The 20,397-nt window shown below is 38.5% G+C and overlaps 2 protein-coding genes across 10 annotated transcripts in view; one reads left to right on the forward strand and one right to left on the reverse strand.

The window, feature by feature from the left end:
* Positions 1-20,397, forward strand: part of LOC146657274 (multiple C2 and transmembrane domain-containing protein 1-like) — a 147,222-nt gene that overhangs the window by 57,616 nt on the left and 69,209 nt on the right. For 5 of the 7 annotated variants that reach the window (XR_014914047.1, XM_085425252.1, XM_085425249.1 and 2 more), the window contains exons 3-6: positions 16,597-16,739; positions 17,260-17,339; positions 18,502-18,613; positions 19,938-19,976. Coding sequence is in view for 6 of the 7 variants with exons in the window: in XM_085425252.1 (XP_085281378.1) it covers positions 16,597-16,739; positions 17,260-17,339; positions 18,502-18,613; positions 19,938-19,976 (374 nt within the window). In the remaining variant the exon portion in view is untranslated. The remainder of the gene's footprint in view (positions 1-16,596; positions 16,740-17,259; positions 17,340-18,501; positions 18,614-19,937; positions 19,977-20,397) is intronic. The other 2 variants (XM_085425250.1, XM_085425253.1) reach the window with 1 other exon arrangement.
* On the reverse strand, positions 93-4,762 carry LOC146657277 (G2/M phase-specific E3 ubiquitin-protein ligase-like). 3 transcript variants are annotated; one of them, XM_085425247.1, is made up of 10 exons: positions 4,292-4,762; positions 3,992-4,044; positions 2,743-2,782; positions 2,569-2,636; positions 2,349-2,435; positions 1,955-2,268; positions 1,545-1,723; positions 1,218-1,390; positions 849-1,063; positions 93-750 (listed from the first exon to the last, which is right to left on the reverse strand). In XM_085425247.1, the coding sequence occupies exons 1-10, from the start codon at positions 4,739-4,741 to the stop codon at positions 515-517; spliced, it is 1,815 nt and encodes a 604-aa protein (XP_085281373.1). In that variant the 5' UTR covers positions 4,742-4,762; the 3' UTR covers positions 93-514. The 3 variants fall into 3 exon arrangements, with proteins under 3 accessions (XP_085281373.1, XP_085281371.1, XP_085281372.1); XM_085425245.1 differs by lacking the exons at positions 1,545-1,723; positions 2,349-2,435; positions 2,569-2,636; ... (1 more) ...; positions 3,992-4,044; positions 4,292-4,762 and having other exon boundaries at positions 1,955-2,076; XM_085425246.1 differs by lacking the exons at positions 1,545-1,723; positions 1,955-2,268; positions 2,349-2,435; ... (2 more) ...; positions 3,992-4,044; positions 4,292-4,762 and adding an exon at positions 1,493-1,513.

Below are 20,397 nucleotides of genomic sequence, written 5' to 3' on the forward strand. Positions count from 1 at the left end.
AATTCTGGTCCTTGTTTAGCTGATGGAAGTTGAGATACAGTCCTGAACATTTATATAAATAATAAATCAAATCAAAATCACATCTTGCACTGTATTGTGTGTTTATTACAACTTTTAAGAGTAGAACACAGTACACCTTTAAATGCCTTTACTTTTAGTAGCACTGTCAAAACTTTGAACAAATCAAGTCTAGCGATTGCATTTTAAATCTCCTTTGAACAGATGTACCTACATTTTAGAATAAAAAAAAAACATGCTCAAATACATAACAGATTTCTGGATAAGTCCCGTAGCAAAAAACCTACAGAATTTACAATGTAATGCCAAGAAGAAGCAGCTGTAAGTAACTGGGTTATCTAATAAAACTACAATAAACCTGGTAAACTATAATGGATTTGTGCTGTACCGCCAGTATGTCCCACCTTCTCCTATTCATAACATATTTAAAAAAAAATTTGACTTAAAAACTTGAGGAATAAATCAACAGCAGGTTTGAACTACAAGGCCAGACATTCTAGAAACATCCAAATCCTGGGGAGTTTTGAATTCCAAAATCCATGTTGGATTTAAACAAGGAATATGAAGTTATCATTGGTAGTTTCAATAAGTTTAAGCATGTATTTGCCATCGGGAATAAAGAGTCATCCAGGAACTGTAGGCTTGGTAGTGGATCTAATCCAGAAGGTGGCAGTGATGTTAGCCCAGTTGCAAACATCAGAACATCGCCCAACGACACAGCAGTTTGTGATTCTGCAAAAATTTTTAAAAAAAATTAAAAAATTATATATGTATATGTGAATTCAACACATTGTCTTGTAATGAGTACTAAAAGAAATACTGGTATAAACCTTCACAGTCCAGCAGATAGTCTGACCAGTAGCCCACAGTTTGACTTTCCAGACGTCTCCTGTTACTTCCAGATGGGCTGAAGTCAGGTTTGAAAAGTCTCTCAAGTTCAAGGGCTGTGAGTTTCTTTTCCATGTGACACAGGACCGGGGAAAGCAAAGTAGGGTGTTGCTGGAGTGCACTCAGGAAATTAAGTGCTGAAAGACCCTCTTTAAATCTAAAGAATGAGGAGAACTTTGTGTCATTTACCAGTTCATAGTACATGCACAAACTATGGACAAACTGTGAACTTTAGAAACCTTGGAGAATGTAAAATATTTCAGTCGGAAATTATGAACAACACTGTCATAACAATAATTCACCTGTCTCACCTGTCAATTACAGATGAGTTTCGAGCAATTATATACCACCGGAGATAGTCAGACACAATGTCTTTCTTTTCCTCAACTGTGGAAACATGCCTTAGACAACCAGCCACCTGTAGCATAGTACTGTGTTTTATGACACAGTCACGCAGGACATCCACTGAACCAGCACTGTCGATCTGAAAAACCCATAAAAATGGACATACACAATGTAAGCTTACGTGTCTGATTTTCATTCCTGTTTTTTCCCTACACAAAGAAAGAATTTTTTAATGTCATACAGATGAAGAAGCTGTAGTTCTATCCTGCATTCAAATCCTGCGCTGTCCTCACCTCTTGTAAAGCTTTCCCTATGTCGTCATCTGTGACTGAGGCAACTGTTGCTTTTACTGAAGTCTGGCCTGCAAGATAATGTACCAGCTCTTCTGACAGGAAATGGGGCCCTGGACCACCATGCACAACTGACACGGCTATCATCTTTCCTGCTAGGTAGTATTCATCCTCCCTTACAGCTGTGAATGAATACAGTAAATGATAAACTCTCTCACACACACACCTCTCTCTACCGATCGATCAGATCCGATCGATGTCAGATAGATCGATCAGATAGACAGACTAATGCTGTTTTGAAATAATCCAAGAAATTATTATGAGTTGCTTCTGATAATAATTAAAAACAAATTGATTTAAAAGTCCAAAAAAGTCTTTAAATTAAGTTTATCAAACATCTGATCATTGCATACCCTTTGCATTGTAGACGAGGAATCGACGTCCTTCGGGTCCATCAAAAATGGAACGATCTTTCATGTGTTTCATTAGCAGACTCAAAAACTCTCGTTTTGGGCCACCTGCATCAAGTCCTTCTTCTAGAATGCCAGAATCATCAGTAAATTTAACCAGCATGTCATTGGTTTCAGAGTATGACAACCGCCTGAAACCCCTGACTGCTCCATCCCAGACATTTGCTCTTGAGATGTTGAATCTGCTGACACTTCCATGATGAATAGCACTGGATAAGTTTGCAATGATGTCAGGTAGATTAATGTTAACGTCTTCCCTGTAATCACAAAAATGAAAGACCGAATGCAAGACTATACAATTTAGCATTGTTATTTGAAGTAGTATTTGATATTTTACAGTGCTCTGTCATCAATCGGTGAAGCAACTTCAACCAGCTCTTCATCCTCGTCCTCAATGCAGGGGGCACACAGGTCTGCATATTTACTGTTGAGAAATTATAATTCCAACATTAGAATAACTTCTATTCACCCTTTAATTATCTTTACCCATTTCACAAACCCAAACGTGTACTGTAGTTACAGATTTAAAATTACATATAAGACACAATTTTATTTACCTATAGGGACTCATGACTGGATTCGTTTCGTTTTGGTGATCAAGATCCTCTGTATCAGATATTACAATCTGGAAAAAAAAGAACAAAAATTGCATACTGTATATAAACATACATAGCTTTGTACTATTTCAGCAATAGCAAAAAACGTCATGCTGACATAAATTGCCCAAATACCTGACATGGCTGTATGATAGATGAAGGTCCTGGAGCATGTCTGAAACAGAATAAGAGTATTGGAATTAAAATGTCCAGATAAGAAGCTCATACAGTTCAATATTATTTATGATACCAACATTATAAAAAGGCTATGAAACCAATAAATATTTATATTAGGGCGGGGCAATAAAATAACAATATGTATTGCAGTATACTTTTCTCTCAAAGGAAATATGAGACTATTGCAATAGAGCTATCCATCCATCCATTTTATATGCTGCTTATTCCTCTAATCACTCTTTTTTTTCATTGACATAAGAATAGTCAATCCTTATCAAGTAGCGCAGCAACCAATCGCTCTGGGAACAGCATCATGTCCAGTTAGGGTGACTTGTTACCTGCAGCACAGTGAAGTAGCAGCGCCACCCGTGGAGATGTTTGGGCACCATTTACATCTAAACCAACCATTAAAATAAATATACAAGGAGAGATTAGGAGAATTTGCTTTTATTTCTTAGCTTATTCATTTGATATTGACAAAGACTTTGTCAATTTTATGTCTGTTCTCCTGTAAAACTTACTGTAAACTAAGATTTATGTTTAGAATCATTCTTTTTTGTTTTTAAATGTAATTGACCAAGCAATTGAGTGATCTGGTGTTTGTTGTCTTTTGAAACTGGAAATCTTTATCCCTGACTTTTGATTTAGTTTTTAACATGTACCTTTTTTTAGTTATCTGAAACGGATGTAATATGTTAATACATCCGTCTGTCTGAACTTATGACAGGAAATAAATATTTAAATCAAAACAAGCTTCTGAGGATTTCACATCTTACTTATGTGAAATTTTAAGTTCATCTTGTAATCGGAAGGTTGCCGGTTCGAGCCCCGGATCGGACAGTCTTGGTCGTTGTGCCCTTGGGCTAGACACTTCACCCATTGCCTACTGGTGGCGCCAGTGTTCGGCAGCCTCGCCTCTGTCAGTGCGCCCCACAGTGGCTGTGGCTACAATGTAGCTGCCATCACCAGTGTGTGAATGTGTGTGTGAATGGGTGGATGACTGGATGTGTAAAGCGCTTTGTCCTTAGGGACTAATAAAGCGCTTTACAAATACAGGCCATTTACCATTTACCATGAGCAACGGCACATTTAATATGTACAAATCTAGCGGTTTATATCGTGATCAATATTCCCTGAAATAAAACAAAGACATATATTGTATTGCCCAACTCTAATATATAGCAGAACAAGCTCTTAAATAACTTACTCCTTCTCTGCATGTTTACCATTAGGGGTACTCTGGTCTTGTGGTTTGAAAACCTAAGATGAAAAACATGCACTTTTCAAAGCTTTCACCAACTTCGTATCGCATTTAGATAGTTCATCAATACTTAAAAAAAAACTTTTTTAAAGAACATATAATCACACAATGAAAATAATAGACCCATGGATGTTACAGAATTATGATCATTATAGAGAAAAAAAATAGAGCACTCAGAGGACATGCACCTCTGCCAGGGCCACTCACAGGCCTCTGGCATGGTGGAGAGGGAAAAAAAGTACACACCAATGTGTCTGCCTGGTTGAACTCAGCTGTGCTTCTTGATGTAATCACAATCTCAGGGTCCGAGTCTGAGGTACCATCCTCTGCAATCAGAGCTGAGAAAGTAGACACATTATTAGTTGTTGTATATGTAAACACATCAAAATATAAAATTAACAAACCTCGTTTGAAGTGGCTCTCTGGGCAAATGAATAGAGAAATCCTGTTGTAGTTCTTTCCTATTTCCTCTTTGTAGTCTGCCAATCGGAATGGCCTTTCTGTCCCAGGCACATTTATCACCTCTGTGCAGTCAGGATACAAAAGGACATATGGTCCCTCCACCAAGTCCTTGTTGAATGTTCTCATTTTTTCTACAGCCTGCTTCAGGAGGTCAGGGGCTGTAATTTCGGGGGTAATAAATAAGGGCAGTGTTTTCCCTCTTAGCGGTTTTAAGTCGGTTTGTTGTGACACCATAAATCCGATATTGATCTACAAACAAATAATAAAAGCCAGATCACTTTAAGAATAATTGCCAAATCCTCGTTTATAAAGTTACCTGTGATGGCTTACTTTGACAGGTTTACTCTGTTGCTTGAGTTTTAATTTTGCTCCACAGCTGAAGGCCTGACGCTCTTTGGATTTTGATTTTTTGTACTCCATGAACTGCTTGTATGACGGACATGTTTGTTCTGGTTGAATGAAAAACGTTTGACATCAAAACGGGGTTAGCACTCTCCATTACTAAACGTAGACGAGAATACAGTATAAGGAAACAGAAACAGAAACCGGAGCCAAAATGGTAAATAAACGTGCTATTTAACTGAAATAGCATAGACTGTCTGAAGAGAACAAAAAGTGAGTAATATATCAAAATTACTTTGTTCAGAATTTTCTGTTTGTTTTGATGTCCCCGGGGAGTTTGATCCTTCAGCCTGGTCTGTGTCCCGCAAAAGCTCCAGAGACCGTCCACAGGAAGCACAAAAAGGGGTGAAGAGGCTGAAGCTAACGCCACAAAACGGGCAAAACATTTTCCGGTTCTCTATGTAGTGCAGCAAGCACCGTCAGGGTGATAAGGAAGCGCTGTGAGGTGTGAGTTTCTCAACGTTTGTTGACATCCCGAATCACTTTTCTGAGCTACAAATATGGAGTAAGCCTAATCGTTGTGCCACTTCCGGTATTTCAGACAATCCCTTTCCGTCAAGGATTTTTAATTTGTTGTGGATTTTTAATTTGTTGCGGTTTTTTAATTTGTTGTGGATTTTTAATTTGTTGTGGATTTTTAATTTGTTGCGGTTTTTAAATTTGTTGTGGATTTTTAATTTGTTGCGGTTTTTTAATTTGTTGCGGTTTTTTAATTTGTTGCGGTTTTTTAATTTGTTGCGGTTTTTTAATTTGTTGCTGTTTTTTAATTTGTTGCGCTTTGCACTTCCCAGCCACCGTAGTACATGCAGTGCTGCCATCTTCTGTTTCAGTCTGTTATTACACTCTTAAATACTACTACTTATTCCTGCATCTTTTTGGGATCTTACAAAGCTTCAAACGATGCGTCGACTATTAAATTAGTCGTCGAGGATTTTAATAGTCGACGTAATCGTGATTAGTCGACTAATCGTGGCAGCCCTATTCTCTATTGTCGTTGTCATGATGCCATGCTCATTCACCTCAACTGTATCGGTCCGAAACTCATACTCTTACGCTATCTTGCACTTAATATGCAGCCGTATGTTATGAAACCTAATTTTGGGTACATTTTGAAGTTATTATTTACATCTATGTGTTTCCTTCTAGAAAAATACTTGTCTCTTGTTTAGAAGTATTACTTTCAACACCAGCTCTCTGTTTGTAGAAATGTTTAACATAATCCAGGATTTCTTCCTGCTGATTGATTTATAGATGAGTTTAGCTTAGCTCAGAGGGTTAATAATTTACTATTTCATGCAACTACAGTGTAACTGAATATGCAAATGTTGTTTGTCCTTGTGTTTTTCTACATTTGGGAGGAGAGGAGCACAGGTGCTGCAAATATTTAATGCATCCTGTATTATTGCAAACTTGACTATTAAGTACACTTCTACTGCAGGAACAGACAAACAGCTGAGCACAAGCAGGCCTAAACACTATTACAGGGTGATTAACAGTGTTGTGGCTCTCTCTTTGTAGATAGCTGCAGATGAATTCATCTTGAGGCAGTATGCACTGTGATTGTGGCTTAGGTATTAGTGTGAAGGTTTGCAATGATTAGTTTTCAGTTTGCAAAGTACAGTGACAGTGACAGAGCTTGACACCACTAGCAACATGCTGTGTTTTGTTTTATTTTAAGTGTCCTTAATTACTTTCTCACCTCCCATGCTATTCTCCTACAAGCCGTGCACGCTCTTCTCTTTGTCTTTCTCTGCTAGTTCAGCTCAGCTGTATGAGTCGGATGCTCATGCTGCTATCTAACCTGTCACTTTGGGCTTTAGTATTAGTGAAGCTTAATATTGGGTAAATTTCAGGCCATGAAAGTAAGCTTAAAGCTTACATCAGAAGAGGCGCAGAGCGTGTGATTGTGTGCAGTTGCAATGAAGCAGGTTCTCAACCAATATTTCACTATCTCGAGATGAAGTACCTTATGTGGAGTCTCACCCAGTACAGCCTCTTTACCAGATTGCATTCTGCCTAATGGGAATCCCCAGAGCTGCAACCATCAGTCAGTCCTGACATTACACATAGACCAGGATACACACACAGTCATATTTGCAGCCACACACAGCTTCTACAACCTAAACGTGAACCCGTTCTGGGCGTGCAGCTCGAGCATGACTGAGGGCTTTATGGGAAGTTTTACTGCATTTTTCTCTCCTCCTGTCTCAGATCTCATGACACACATCAGTGAGCCTCCTCCAGTGTGGTTCTTAATAACAGAGGTTTTGACAGGTAACCTATTGGCTAACTCCGAATAAATCTTCTCACACTGTATTAGTGAGGTTAATAAAGCTGGGCCTTTCAAGGTTAGAACTTTGTACGGTCTCGTTTTCTGAGATTAATCACACTGAATTCCTAAATGCTACAAATTAGATGTTAGATTGACTTATTTCCAAAGGTAGTTTTTATATATATATTTATTATAGTGTCAAAATTATTGCATTAATATGTATTGTAGTCACATACACTGTGATTTTGGCTTATGTTTACCTAATTTTGTTGTATTTGATAATTAAAAAATACTATTAGTCTCATTGACTGAATAACAGAGCAGGTGTTTTATTATGACATAATGCATTATTGATGGACTTCTAATGCTGTCAGCAGGTGTTTTGTCATTTATATTCATTCTGCTTTACTCACTGAAAATGTTAGCGCAAAGGGCCAGGATCTACAAACCTGACATCAGATTGTTGGTAAATTTTTGCTCAGTGTATTTGCATACCTTTATTTTGGGAAAATAGTTGGCAGGTTTATTGTTGTATGTTTTTGGATTTTGTACTACACTAGTGTATAATCTGTAATATAACACATAGTTTGTATTGCCAGTGCATGGACTTTGGACTCCTTGTGGGTATTTGTGCCAAGCGTAGCATGAAGGAGAGGGGGGTTTCCTGATGTTGGGAGGAGTTCTTGCTTTTAAGCAGTTTGAGCTTCAGCCGTATGAGCTTAAAACAGAAATTGGCCTCTTTTTTTGGCAGCTTGTCCATCGATGTCAAGACAACGACCAAAACTTTTCTTTATGTGATCTCTCATTTATGCCTCCATTTCTTTCACGTGGGCTGATGCGAGCCACTTTACTCTGGTTTCACTCAGTGCTCTCTATGCCGTCTTCAGCTTGTTCATAATGCTGCCATCAGGCTCCTCACAGGCACCCAAAAAACAAGATCATATTACACCTATTTCAGCTTCTCGCCATTGCTTGGTTGTGAGGTTTAGAATTGATTTATATTTGTCTGTAAAGACCTTCATAGTTTGGCTCCTTATATCACTGACCTTTTGCACTCCTACACCATTTTTAGGTGCCTCAGCTCAGCTCATTAGATTTTTCTGGCTGTCCCACACTTTAGATTCACACTTAGAGGAAATCATGTGTTCTCCATGCGTGCCCCCAAACTATGGAACAGCATTCCCACACACTCTAAGGTGCTCCCTCCTTTCTCTTTTATTCACATTCATTGGCTTTTGAGTCTCTCTGATGTGTTCAGTGTGTTTCTGTGTTTTTGTCTGCCACATTTGTATTTGTTTAGCACCTATCAGCAAATCCAGCCCTCTCGGAACTTTCCTTTCTTTAAAAATCGATTCCCTTGTTTACTTTTGTATCAATTCGGCCTGCTGTGCAGCCGACTCAACTTTTGTGAAGTTAAAAGGAAATAAAAACAAGATTATACTGCTGAACTCGTTAAAGGCCCATTTATTTCCACCTCCACCCTTCAGCCACCCCTCACAGCGAAATTAAAACTCTTCTTATTGAGTGTTATACGTATTTTTAGAGCATACTATTACACTCTCCTATGCTGACATGTGATTAACTGCTCATATATTATCATTTAATAATTCAGACCCGTTTGTCTGCCCTGTACTGACACATAAAGCTATTGATCATGAATGTATAATGAGCATCTAGTAATTGATGATGAAAATGAGGAAGAAGAATAACGAATTATTCTGCACAGCAGCGTAAATCAATGTGACAGACACCATTGTTGTCTTATTACACCTTATTACACCTTATTACACCTTTCACCCTGGAGTCAGAAACAAGCACCTTTCATTAAGTCATTAGAGAGCCTTCATTAAGATAGTGTCATGTGGAGCGGACTATACCAGTACTGGAATTGCGTGGTCTGTGCCTTTTGTGGATTGTTTAGGAAGTAAGAAAGAAAGATATGGACATGTCACCTGGTTTATATTGAACTATCAAGGGCAGGTCAAGCGATATATCAGTTTTATATCAGATATATCAGTGTTATAGTAGGCATGACATCACCATCTTTGGTTTCCAACATTAGTTTAAAACTGTTCCATTTTTTGCCCCTGCGTGAATAATAAACTAGAGGCGTGTTTGTCCTTAAATGTGTGGCTGTGTCTAACAGAAACACACATCAGCATGGAAATGAGGTAGTCACAAAAAAGCAAGAAGGGAATATTGTAGTGGGGTTTGAATGACTGCTTCACTGTGAGTGCATGAATGCCACAATCACAAACTTCATTTCCTTTGATGAGTTTTCTCCTAAGACATTAGTGATTGTTAAGGGGTTTGATTGGAGCATTGTTTGGGATACTTGCATCCACTTGAATTGATTTTTAAATGGAAGCATTAGACTTTGATGAACCTTGTCTATATTTTCACTCTGTCCCTGTAATGACTGTGTGGCAGCCTCATTTAACTGGAGCTGGAACTCATAGTTTTTGAAAGTGTCTCAAATTCACAATGAGTACTGCAAAGTCAAATGCAAATGATGAGAAACAAGCTTTTTTCACAAGGTCGGCAGTGTTCCCGTTCATCATTTTGGAAAATTATACGTACAAGTTATTGTCTATAATATTTTCTCATAATACCAGAAACAATGAGCTGAAAAAACAGTGAGATGCTGTACGCTTCATGATTTTTGTCACATTGAGACTGCAGATCCTGTTTGCATTGTCCCAGGAGGAAAAGCTGGGCTTTTCCACATGATGACATGAGAGGCTGCGTGAGGGATGGGAATAGGATTTTTGATAATGTGAGTGTATGTCAAAGCTGTGCATTAATACCAAAAGCAAGAAATCAACTTGAAACTATTTTGGGGAGTTTTAGTGAAGACATTTATTCAAGAGAGACAGAAGGGAGTGAAATAGAGAAGAAAAACACAGGAATGTTGCGGGAATGTTGTGCGATCTATGAAGGGGTAATAGACAGAGAGGAAACCGAAGAGGTCATAATGAGAGTGGTTGTCAACATTATACCAAATGTGGAAAATAGCTGCATCAACTGAGCTGCTGTTTTTCGATCACTCTGTCTCCTCAAACCTGTGTGCTGCATCGTCTCCACTGTGTCAAAATAGTAATCCTTCAGATTTCTTTGAATTATTTGGGAAATCAACAAAGTTGCAGGGATGAAAATCTGGTTAATGGCGCAGGTGGTGGTGAGTGAAGATTTAGTTGATGTGGCTCTCTGTGGTGTTTCTGGCACGCATCACATTTCAGGCCATTTGAGCTCATTGACCTCTCTCAGAACCTTCAGTTTACTTTACAATAGAGCCATACGCTGACAAATTCAACAGCTTTAATGGTGGAAAAAGAAAGGCCCTAAACTCCAACAAGCGTGGCGCTCCTCACCTGCAGTCGGGCTTTGAGCTGTGGGCTCTTCAACTGAAAACTGCTCAGACTGATACTTTGAACAGTGAGAAGCCACTCTTGATTTAATGTGCACTGTGAACATTCACGAGTACACAGTGGTGGAGTACACTTTAGTTTGTTTCAAGTACAGTCATAGATTTGCCCTCTAAACTTACTCTGCAGTTAATACAGCACTCCAGATAGTGAAATAAAGCATTAAAGGCCCATTTAGTAAAGGCTGACATTATTCTCTTAAGGTACGCTCTTGAACTTTAATTGAAGAGTGTGAGTAATACTAATAATGTTTTCTTGTTTTGGAGTGTTTGTTAATCCTTTTTCAAATGACCGTTTAAAGTGAAATTGAAGATTTTGTTGGAGTGGGTGTTTTTATTTATTTGTTTATTTATTTATTGGATAGTGGATAGCGTGCTCTTACTGCAGGCCCAGGTGTCCCACATGGCAGTTTGCCTTACTGGCAAAGTGACACAGAGAGCAGCGCTTTTATGGCCAGTGCTCATTAGTTGTTCTGAACAGATAAATGTCTGGTGGATTATGTTCTCAGCTGTCTTTCAAGAAGACAGAGAGCTGAGAGTGTATCATGGGCTTTTAGATGTGTTGATGTTCCACTCCCGGGGCAAATTTACCTGGTCTGTACTCCTCTGAGTCCTCTCTTAAATACATTTATTTCTACTCTCGGATACTGTTACACAGTTTTTGTGGTTGGTTTTAAAAGCATCATACAAAATTAATAGATTAACACTGCGAATGTGAAGCACGCATTAGCTGTTTGTGTTCTTGGTAATTTCTTGTCTCTCAGTCAGATCTCTTTGCTCACTTACCCACTGGTCTGTGGAGCCAAAGATTTGCTTTAGGAAGGAGGATTAGGAGGAAAACCAAATCTTTAATATCTCATTTCGGGGAAATCATGGATTTTCGATTACACCGGCGGCGCTCGAGAAAAGCCCTTGTTCCAAATACAGAGTTTAGTGCTTCCGACCTGTTCACTGAAATGAACTGAGACGCACAAACATAGCAACAGTGCTGACACAAGCATCATGTTAGTAGGTGAAGCTTCATGTGAGTCAGCCAATTTTATCATTACTGAATCTGGTCCCATAAGCCTCCTTTGCTGACTCTTCCACCCATTCAATTCAATGAATTAAACATCCAAACCAGTTCAGTTAAAATACGTTACATACATATAAGATGATTTCTTTTTATTTCATTGTTCAATCTTCACAGGTGTAGGCTATCTTAGGAGTATAACTATTAAAGCAAAAAGGCAAAACACACACTTCAGTAGCTGTTTTTTTTCTTTCTTTCTTTTTTAATGTCAAGCCAGTATCAACATTGCTCAGATAGCAAGATTTTCCTCGTTCCACTTGCCTAGTCAACCTGATTGTTTCCTGTCCAGGGAAGAGCTTTAAAAATCCCCTTGTGTAAAGCTGAAAGAGCAAATGTGACTCAGAAAGCTGGGTTTTGGATTTCCAGATGGTGTATTTAAAGACTTTAGAGTTTAAATTTGCTTGTGATCTTCTCAGTACCTCATATGTTTTGCTCAATATTTATTAGCATAAGTGCAACTTAATGGCAGAAAGACAGAGATTCGTAATCACTTTCCCATGGTAGCACTTCAGTACCCAGAGCACCCATTTTTGTGACCTTTGCATGTTTTTCCTTATACCCAGTGTCCCTCCTGTTCTGTAGCTTTCTGCTCATAAGGTGAACAAATGTCCTGGCAAACCAGTGTCCCAGTGTGCGGATGCAGACTGTGTGGAGTGAGGAGGTGGACCCAAGTGCAGATACTCGAAAACTAAACTCAAACTTAACAGAAGGCGAGCCATTTATTAAGGCTGGTAAAACATTACAAAACAAAAGTCAAAGGCGACACTAAACAATAACCTAAACTGGGAAGAACTAAGTCTAAACATAAACTCTGGAACGTGAACATAGAAATCTGGCATGGAAAACCGGAAACGTGAAGATTTGGCATGGATTCATAGATCTGGAAACATGGCATGACATAGCAGGATAGCAGACGATTGGACGAGGAATGAATGAAAACACACAGACTAAAGGCACACAGGAGGTGACCCGGGGAAGTGGAAACACATGGGAAAACAGCTGATTAGAATGAGCATAATGACACTACAGGGTTAGTGAAAGTAAACACAGTGAACATGGGACACCAGACCTCTTCAAAATTAAACGGGAACTATAACGGGACGCAGACATGACAAGAGCTTGATAACATGGGACACGCATACTTGAAACACGCAGACTCAACATGACAAACCGACAAGCGAGACTTAAACACAGGGGGAGATGACACAAATGGATCTAAGAAACACTGAACTAAATGGCAATCAAGGCAAAATAGAATGAAATATAACCTAATAAACTTGAACATAAACCATAAACATCAAAATATATAAAAACTCAAAATGCTGGGTCAGCTGACCCAGGATCGTGACAACCAATCCATGACACCTCTTACAAAAACCTATAGCTTATTGATCTATCTACCCAACAGCCCACATTTGAGACATAAAACTCCTAATTTTTATGGGCTTTTCCCAAGTGTGCAGTCTTTTGAAAAATCAGATATGAATGTCATACATAACAGTCGGTTTCCAAGAAAGCATCTCTCTGCTCGCTCCTCTGTGCTGTACCCACTCTCACTCATATTCGGCCACCCACAGCAAAAGCCTTTTCTATTTCATACTTTTCAGCCTGCATGTGTTTATGGTCTCATAAAGCTGGCACTGTGGGATGCAGAAGGTCTGAATCAATGATGTGTGTCTGAGGAATATTGACCTGCTGGGATATAGAACGAGAGCGAGATAGAGAAAGAAAGTTGGAGCACTTTTAGAAAATAATGCCTTTAGCTGCACACTGTGGTTTGGGACAATTTCAGATAGTTCATAAATTATCAGCTCATATCAGTGATATAAGATGTTGCAGCGTTTTCTAGATTTTTTTCTTTTTGTTTCTCTGACGTGACTTGCTGTATATGGTTACCTCTCTTCTTCTTCTTATCCTGTCATTCGTGTCCTCCTGCCGCAGCTTCCTTGCAGTAACGTGTCAAGAGCAACGGTGTGTAAAAAGCTACGTGTGTGTCTCTAGTGGCTCTGCAAGTGAGCTTGAGGGTGTGTGAGTCATTTTAAATGTGAAGAAATAGACACCTTTTCCAGTGTCTTTGCAAAGACACTGGCCTGATGAAAGCAAAGCCTCCTAGCACTGAAAAAACACACCACTTAATATGTTGCATATGTTAAACTATTGAGTATATTATAAAATTATACTGACGATAATCGTCAACATAATTACTCATGCTTCATTTTTATTATAGTGACAAAATAACCCAGTCGACAAGTCGTGTCATTACTGTTCTTTACTGCCTCTCATAAGCATCAGCAATGTCGTTATGTAGGAGTCAGATATTCGCTGGTATTGTCATGCTAATGATAGGGAAAGACTCTATCTTGAACTGATGAGACGTGCAAACACTGAGCAGAGAAGCTTTTATCCACTAGTTCCCGTGCTGTCAGTCAGCAGTTCAAGCTCTTTAAGAGAAAACAGAGCAAATTGTTGGATATAAAAGATATAAAAGATATGCTCTGTGGCTGCTATTGATCTCTGTTGCTTGTCAATATTTAGCATATGTTAATGTACAACATATAGTCAACATTCTTCCTTTGACTTTGGAAAGTATCGTTAACGTAGAGTGCATCTGCACATCTCTGTTTGTAGATAAATCAGAATTGCTCGATATTACCATTCCCTCCCTTGGTGTTTTGGTCACAGTGGATGATAGCACAACAGTGATTCAAGTCACGTACTGTATAAACAGTCACATCAGGGTACTGTTTCATTGGAAGATATTACACATCATAATTATAGTTACCCAAGTCAAACAGATTTTGTTTAGATATAGTGCAATATCACTAAATTTGCCTCTAGGGTTTTTTCTTTTTAACAATCTGTATAGAGTACATTACCCTTTACTCTCAGAACATCATGTTAGATAAGCACAGACTCCCCAGCAGACTCATTAACAGAGGGGAAATAAGAAAACCTTGGGTAGATATAGAAAATGCTTGAAAACAGATATGCAGTAAATGAAGACCAAAAAAAATGACGAGGAACTTTTAAATGACAACAGATGATAACTTTGCAACAATAAAATTGTTTTCGTCTTCAAAAACTGCTGGCATTGGGACACATTCAAAATGCACTGTAACTTTGTACATTTGTGGTAAGTTAGGCAGCTGACAAACTAAAGCCACAAGTTAAGAGTCTTGGAGTTATTTTAAACCTTCTTTTTTCAAATCCCACATAATTTAGATTTCATTACCAAGATGTGCTTCTTTTCACTGTCTCCAAAGTGCAATCCTTAATGACTCTCCATGATTCAGAAAAACTTGTTCATACATTTAGTTACAGTAAACCGGATTATTTCTGTTCTCTTGGCTGGATTTTCTAAGAAAAGAAAAACATTAGCAGGCTGTAGCTAATTTAGAGGTTCCAAGGTTCACTAACACAAGTAACCAAGAGGAAGTCAGTATAGTTTCTGCACTGGCCTCCAGTATTGTACAGAATCCACTTTAAAAGGCTCTTGTATATAAAGCCTTACACTGTCTTGGACCATCGAACATTTCTGACAATCTGTCATGTTATGTTCCAGTTCACTCCCTGAGATCCTTCACTGCCAAACTGTTAGGCAGAGAGACAAAATAGTTGAGGATGCAGTTTGGTTTTCATTCCCCAAACTTTGAAACAGCCTCGATTCAGGAAGCACATTTTACCAACAGTTTTAGGAAACTCCTAATGACACACTTCCTTGCTCTTGCATTTAAACTTTGTTTTGACTTAACAGGAATAGAGTCAGCATTGGTGCTTTTCATTGTACCACTGTACTACTCACTGTCAGGTACAGCCACATTAAGAGTGGCTTTACAGAGTAGTTTTTCTTCCTTAAATACTTATTTGAACAGGATTGTGTGTGTGGGTGTGTGTGTGTATATATAAATATTTTTTTTAATTTGTTTTTTTTCCCAGTGTTGTTGTGTATGTGAAGCCCTTAAACTATAATTGACTAATTGACTGAAGGGGAAGGGTTTACTGTCCTGAACAATATAGATGCTTGTTGAGGAATCGTAGAATCAGTGCTTAAGTAGCTCACATACATGTGGATACATACGAGAAGTTTAACAGCCAGTCATGTATAAATGTGCACATAACCTCTCAGAGTGCAGCTTGTGTTTTAAGTAATGGGATACAGCTGTAAAATAACATTTTATTGATTTGATCTAAAATTATTTCTGTATGGGTTAAAATTAGATTTATTTGCTTCCATGTAATATAAGACAACATAAGATAAGATAAGATAAGATAACCTTTATTCCCACACGTGGGAAATTTGTTAGGTTGGTTCGTTGATCCCATTAAAGTTAATTGTTTTTGCATTCATTGTAAGCATCGGTGCCTGTTTGCAGTTTGTGCTCCACAGAATAACACCAATACGAACCAATGCCGTCACCTAGTGGTCATATAAAGCCAGCGTTCATATTTGTATCACATGACCGTAACTTTGAGTCACGTGGCCGATTCTCTCCGAGCCTGCTTCACAGTAGCATATCAAGCTTTTCATATGTTTGTATTTAAAATTGATCTGAGGGGGTTTGGCATAAATAATACAAAATAAAAATAGTCTAAAATAATAAATAAAATTAAAAAATACAGTTTTCATGTTAAGAAATTGTGCAGAGGCAGTATTTATTTATTTTTATTTTGACAAAATCCTGTAAGTCCTGATTACTCTATTATCAGTGGGCAGAAGCAAATATTTTTTCACAAAAGAGTTGCTGCTCTTCAGTAAATTCCACAAAGTGAAGAAGGTAATGCCAGTTTGACCATTAAAATAATGGGAAAATGAAAAATGCCTTTGTCCAATCAATATTTAAATCGACAGCCTATGTCAGAATTGTATTTTAATCACATATGACTGTGTGTTTTTATGTGTTTGCTTTTCTTCTTCTTAGGGACCAGTGATCCATACGTGAAGTTTAAGATTGCAGGGAAGGAAGTGTTTAGAAGCAAGACCATCCATAAGAACCTCAACCCAGTGTGGGATGAGAGAGTTAGCCTTCTGGTGGAAACCCTGAGGGACCCACTGTATGTAAAGGTACAGAAGATAAGTCCATCCATCCATTCGCTTCCGCTTATCCTTTTCAGGGTCGCGGGAGCCTATCCCAGCTGTCATAGGGCGAAAGGCAGGGTACATCCTGGACAGGTCGCCAGTCTGTCGCAGGGCCAACACACAGGGACAGACAACCATTCACACTCACATTCACGCCTAGTGGCAATTTGGATTTTCCAATTAACCTATCCCCACAAACTGCATGTCTTTGGACGGTGGGAGGAAGCCGGAGTACCCGGAGAGAACCCACGCAAACACGGGGAGAACATGCAAACTCCACACAGAAAGACCCCGGCCTGATGGTGGAATTGAACTCAGGACCTTCTTGCTGTGCGGCAACAGTGCTAACCACCGTGCCACCGTGCTGCCTATATGTCACCTAGCTCTAAAATGTCTTTCTTTAAGTTAATGTTAAATATTTCTGTAGAAGTTATAAAGGGTAAACGGTCTTCATTTGTACCATTGCTGTACTTAAAGTAGCTGCTTTATATTTGTCCCTTTGTAGGTCTTTGACTATGACTTTGGACTTCAGGATGATTTCATGGGCTCAGCATACCTCTATCTGGAGTCACTGGAACATCAGAGGTCTCTTTCTCTTATTTGACTTATAATATTTTATTACCTGCCTTTTTTTTTAATGCACTTTTACACCCTTAGTCTTTTTGATTCCCTATTAAGTAAGCAGTCTGATTGACTCTGTATCTATGGATTGCCTTCAAAGCCTGTACTAGCAAGTAGATATAGTCTTTGACTTCCCTCTAGTGGCAATCTTTGGTACTTCAGCTCATATTTTCATGAAGCTAAACGTTTGCCTGTGAAACCATAGACAGACATACACTGCAACAAATATCCCTGTTATTTAAAGTAATGTACAGACATATTTATTTTTACAGTTTGTTACTGTAAAATTAAATATAATATAGAACATGACCTTTATAATACAATGAGCTGATAGACTGGTATCATATGGTCATTTTCGTGTTTCCATTATAATCTATATTAAGAGTTTAATACAGTAAAATTTATCGAGTAACTGGCTTTATAAGTACTGTACATCTAAATCTAAGCTTACAAAAACAAAAGGAATAATGTAAGTTTGTAAAGTAGCTCAGATCCATCAATATTTTTGATAATCTAAGTGTACTGTGTTTTTACAGCCGTTTGTTACAGTATAAAGTATAGTATCTCAAGTGGAATTGATTATTTTGCATTATATAGTGTGAACATCTCAGGGAAAAGGCACATGAATATGACTTTGGTTACCTTGGCTTGTTTTATTTCTAGTCACATAGGGGCTGGGTGAATCTAAACTGGCAACAGCACACATTTACTCTTGCTATATGCAGGTGTTATTTCTGATAATAATGATGAGTCCAGTCTAATCGGTTGCCCTAGTAGGCAATCAGTATGATGGGAAGTCAGCTTACACAATATACTGTTTTTACAGAGGAGAATATGACCTCATGTAAGAGGTCATAGAGCAAGTATAACTCAGCGCTTTTACACCTATGACAAGTTAAGACACCTGCCGTAAAAACTGTATAAAGACCTTGAAAGCGAATTAGTAAAAGGTTAAATTAGCTCGATAACTTGTTTATGTTGGCTGTGTTGATGTTAACATAAAATTCACTAATAACGTCACAGAGTGAATTTTTTTAATCAGATTTCCACAATGCATTTTACTGCTTGTACACTATATATGTACAGGAAACAACATGTGAATATGGCTTATTGTTTATCTCCAAAGGGCACTGGACGTGACACTGGACCTGAAGGACCCACAGTACCCTGAACATAACCTGGGCAGCCTGGAACTATCCGTTACTCTGACACCAAAGGAGGGAGACGTGAGGGATGCTGTAAGAAATCTGGAAATCTATAATAACTCTGATTTTTCATTCATCTCTGTCTTTTCATGCATACACCACAAATCCTCCTTTTTCGGGGGAATCACTCTTTTATTTTAAAATAAAGAGTATCGCATCCCTACAGTAGATCAACATGGATGAATCATATTCCTAATCCTTCACTTTAGCATCACTTTTCTGAAAGACACTAGAAAGGTCAATAGTTTTAGGACATAAATGAAGTTCAAGTTGTGCTAAAGAACAATGTGCTGGTTTCGTTCAGCCTCACTTAGTAGAAACTCAACTCAGCAAATACATATGCATAAACTAAAGTGTAATGAATATGTTGTGTGGAAAAGTTGCATGTTCAAAGAGCACTGGATCTTCTTTCCTAATTATGTTAGCTCGTGCCTCTGCGGACGTGCAATGGATTTCGGAGTTGCATTTATTTATGTTCAATTATTTGTTTGGTTAATTGGACCCCTGCATGCTCGATTCAGACCAAGGCAGAGTCATGGGGGAAATATTTTATTCCTTTTGATCTGATGTCTTAATTCTGCAGCTTATTTGCTACTGTAGTTCAGAGAGTCCACAATTGACAGAACAAATAAACTCTATTTAGGTTAAGCACCAGTTTGGATTTCTCCCACTGTGAAAAATTGAGTACAAGGTTATAGTAATAAATTCTCTCTGTTGCCATCTACTGGTACGAACCTGTAAGATGGAATATATAACTTTAATTCGCTTTTTGAGATCCCCGAGCAACCGATGACAACTCAGCATCAACAATGGGACTTTACTCAGTTATATTAAAGTTGATGAGCGTTTGTTTAACACGATGGGATTTATTTCTTCATTTTTTTCTCAAAAACAGAGAGGGCCAAAATCTGTGACATAGTGCGAGGCAGTGAAGAAGACTCGATGCATTTTAAGGAGATTTTTATATCTTGCCACCACAAAATCTATTTGTGTGTCCAGCAAAGTGAAATACTTAATTAGAATAATTCAAATATGTAAGCAGGTAAGAGCTTTAGGTGCTGCCTTTGCTTGGGTCTACGATGGAAAAGGGCAGGAAGAACAAGTGTATAGAAAATAATTATTAAAATGTGTGAAATTTATCAACAGGCACCAGTGTATATTATACAAATAAATAATTTCTGACTCCATAGAGTGCTTATACTGTACACTCACTTAACTTGCATGATTGTGGCTGCCCTACTCTCCCTGTCCCCCTCACACCCCTATCACTGACCTCCATGCCCTTTAACCTCTGGCCGTTCAGCCTTTAAAGGGAGATACTGGGGGGTTTTCTGTAACCGCTTTGTCTCATTTACAGACCATGCTTTTGAGAAGGAACTGGAAACGATCTAGTAAGGTAAACTAAAACAGCATGTAACTCATGAAACCTCTAACTGTACTGTAACCCCACTACCGACCGCACTGCACCTCACCTGTCCTTCTTCACTGGTGTTCTGGTACATGGATGGAGTCTCCGTGGCCCTTCCCCCCTCCCTTCCTCCGTTTCCTCCTTCCACAAATGTGGTATTGGCAGTTTTTTTTTTCTTTAATATTTCTCCAGTTCTCATTGTCACCAGCTTATTTTCCACAAGCTGCAATATACTTTGCATCTGCTGAGGTTATGTCAGCTCATTTTTGGAATGCAAGTGAGCTTAAAGGTGAACTATTCTTCGCACATGTGAAGGCAAGTCATACAGTCAGGTCCGTAAATATTTGGACAGAGACGACTTTATTCTGACTGTGATTGTGTACATTACCACAATGAATTTTGAACGAAA

Source organism: Rhamphochromis longiceps, linkage group LG12 (assembly GCF_057381845.1).
Source record: "Rhamphochromis longiceps isolate RC_006_pf linkage group LG12, R_longiceps_female_GT1.1, whole genome shotgun sequence".
NCBI lineage: Eukaryota > Metazoa > Chordata > Actinopteri > Cichliformes > Cichlidae > Rhamphochromis > Rhamphochromis longiceps.

Bases quoted from the DNA above. Each gene is read 5' to 3' on its own strand.
- LOC146657277 (XM_085425247.1), bottom strand. From the start codon at position 4,741: ATGGTGTCACAACAAACCGACTTAAAACCGCTAAGAGGGAAAACACTG. The intron at 2,436-2,568 runs GTAAATAAAATT...ATTTCTCAACAG, and splicing joins CCAGTCATGAGTCCCTATAG to TAAATATGCAGACCTGTGTG. The intron at 2,269-2,348 runs GTAAAATATCAA...TTGTGATTACAG, and splicing joins CCGATTGATGACAGAGCACT to GGAAGACGTTAACATTAATC.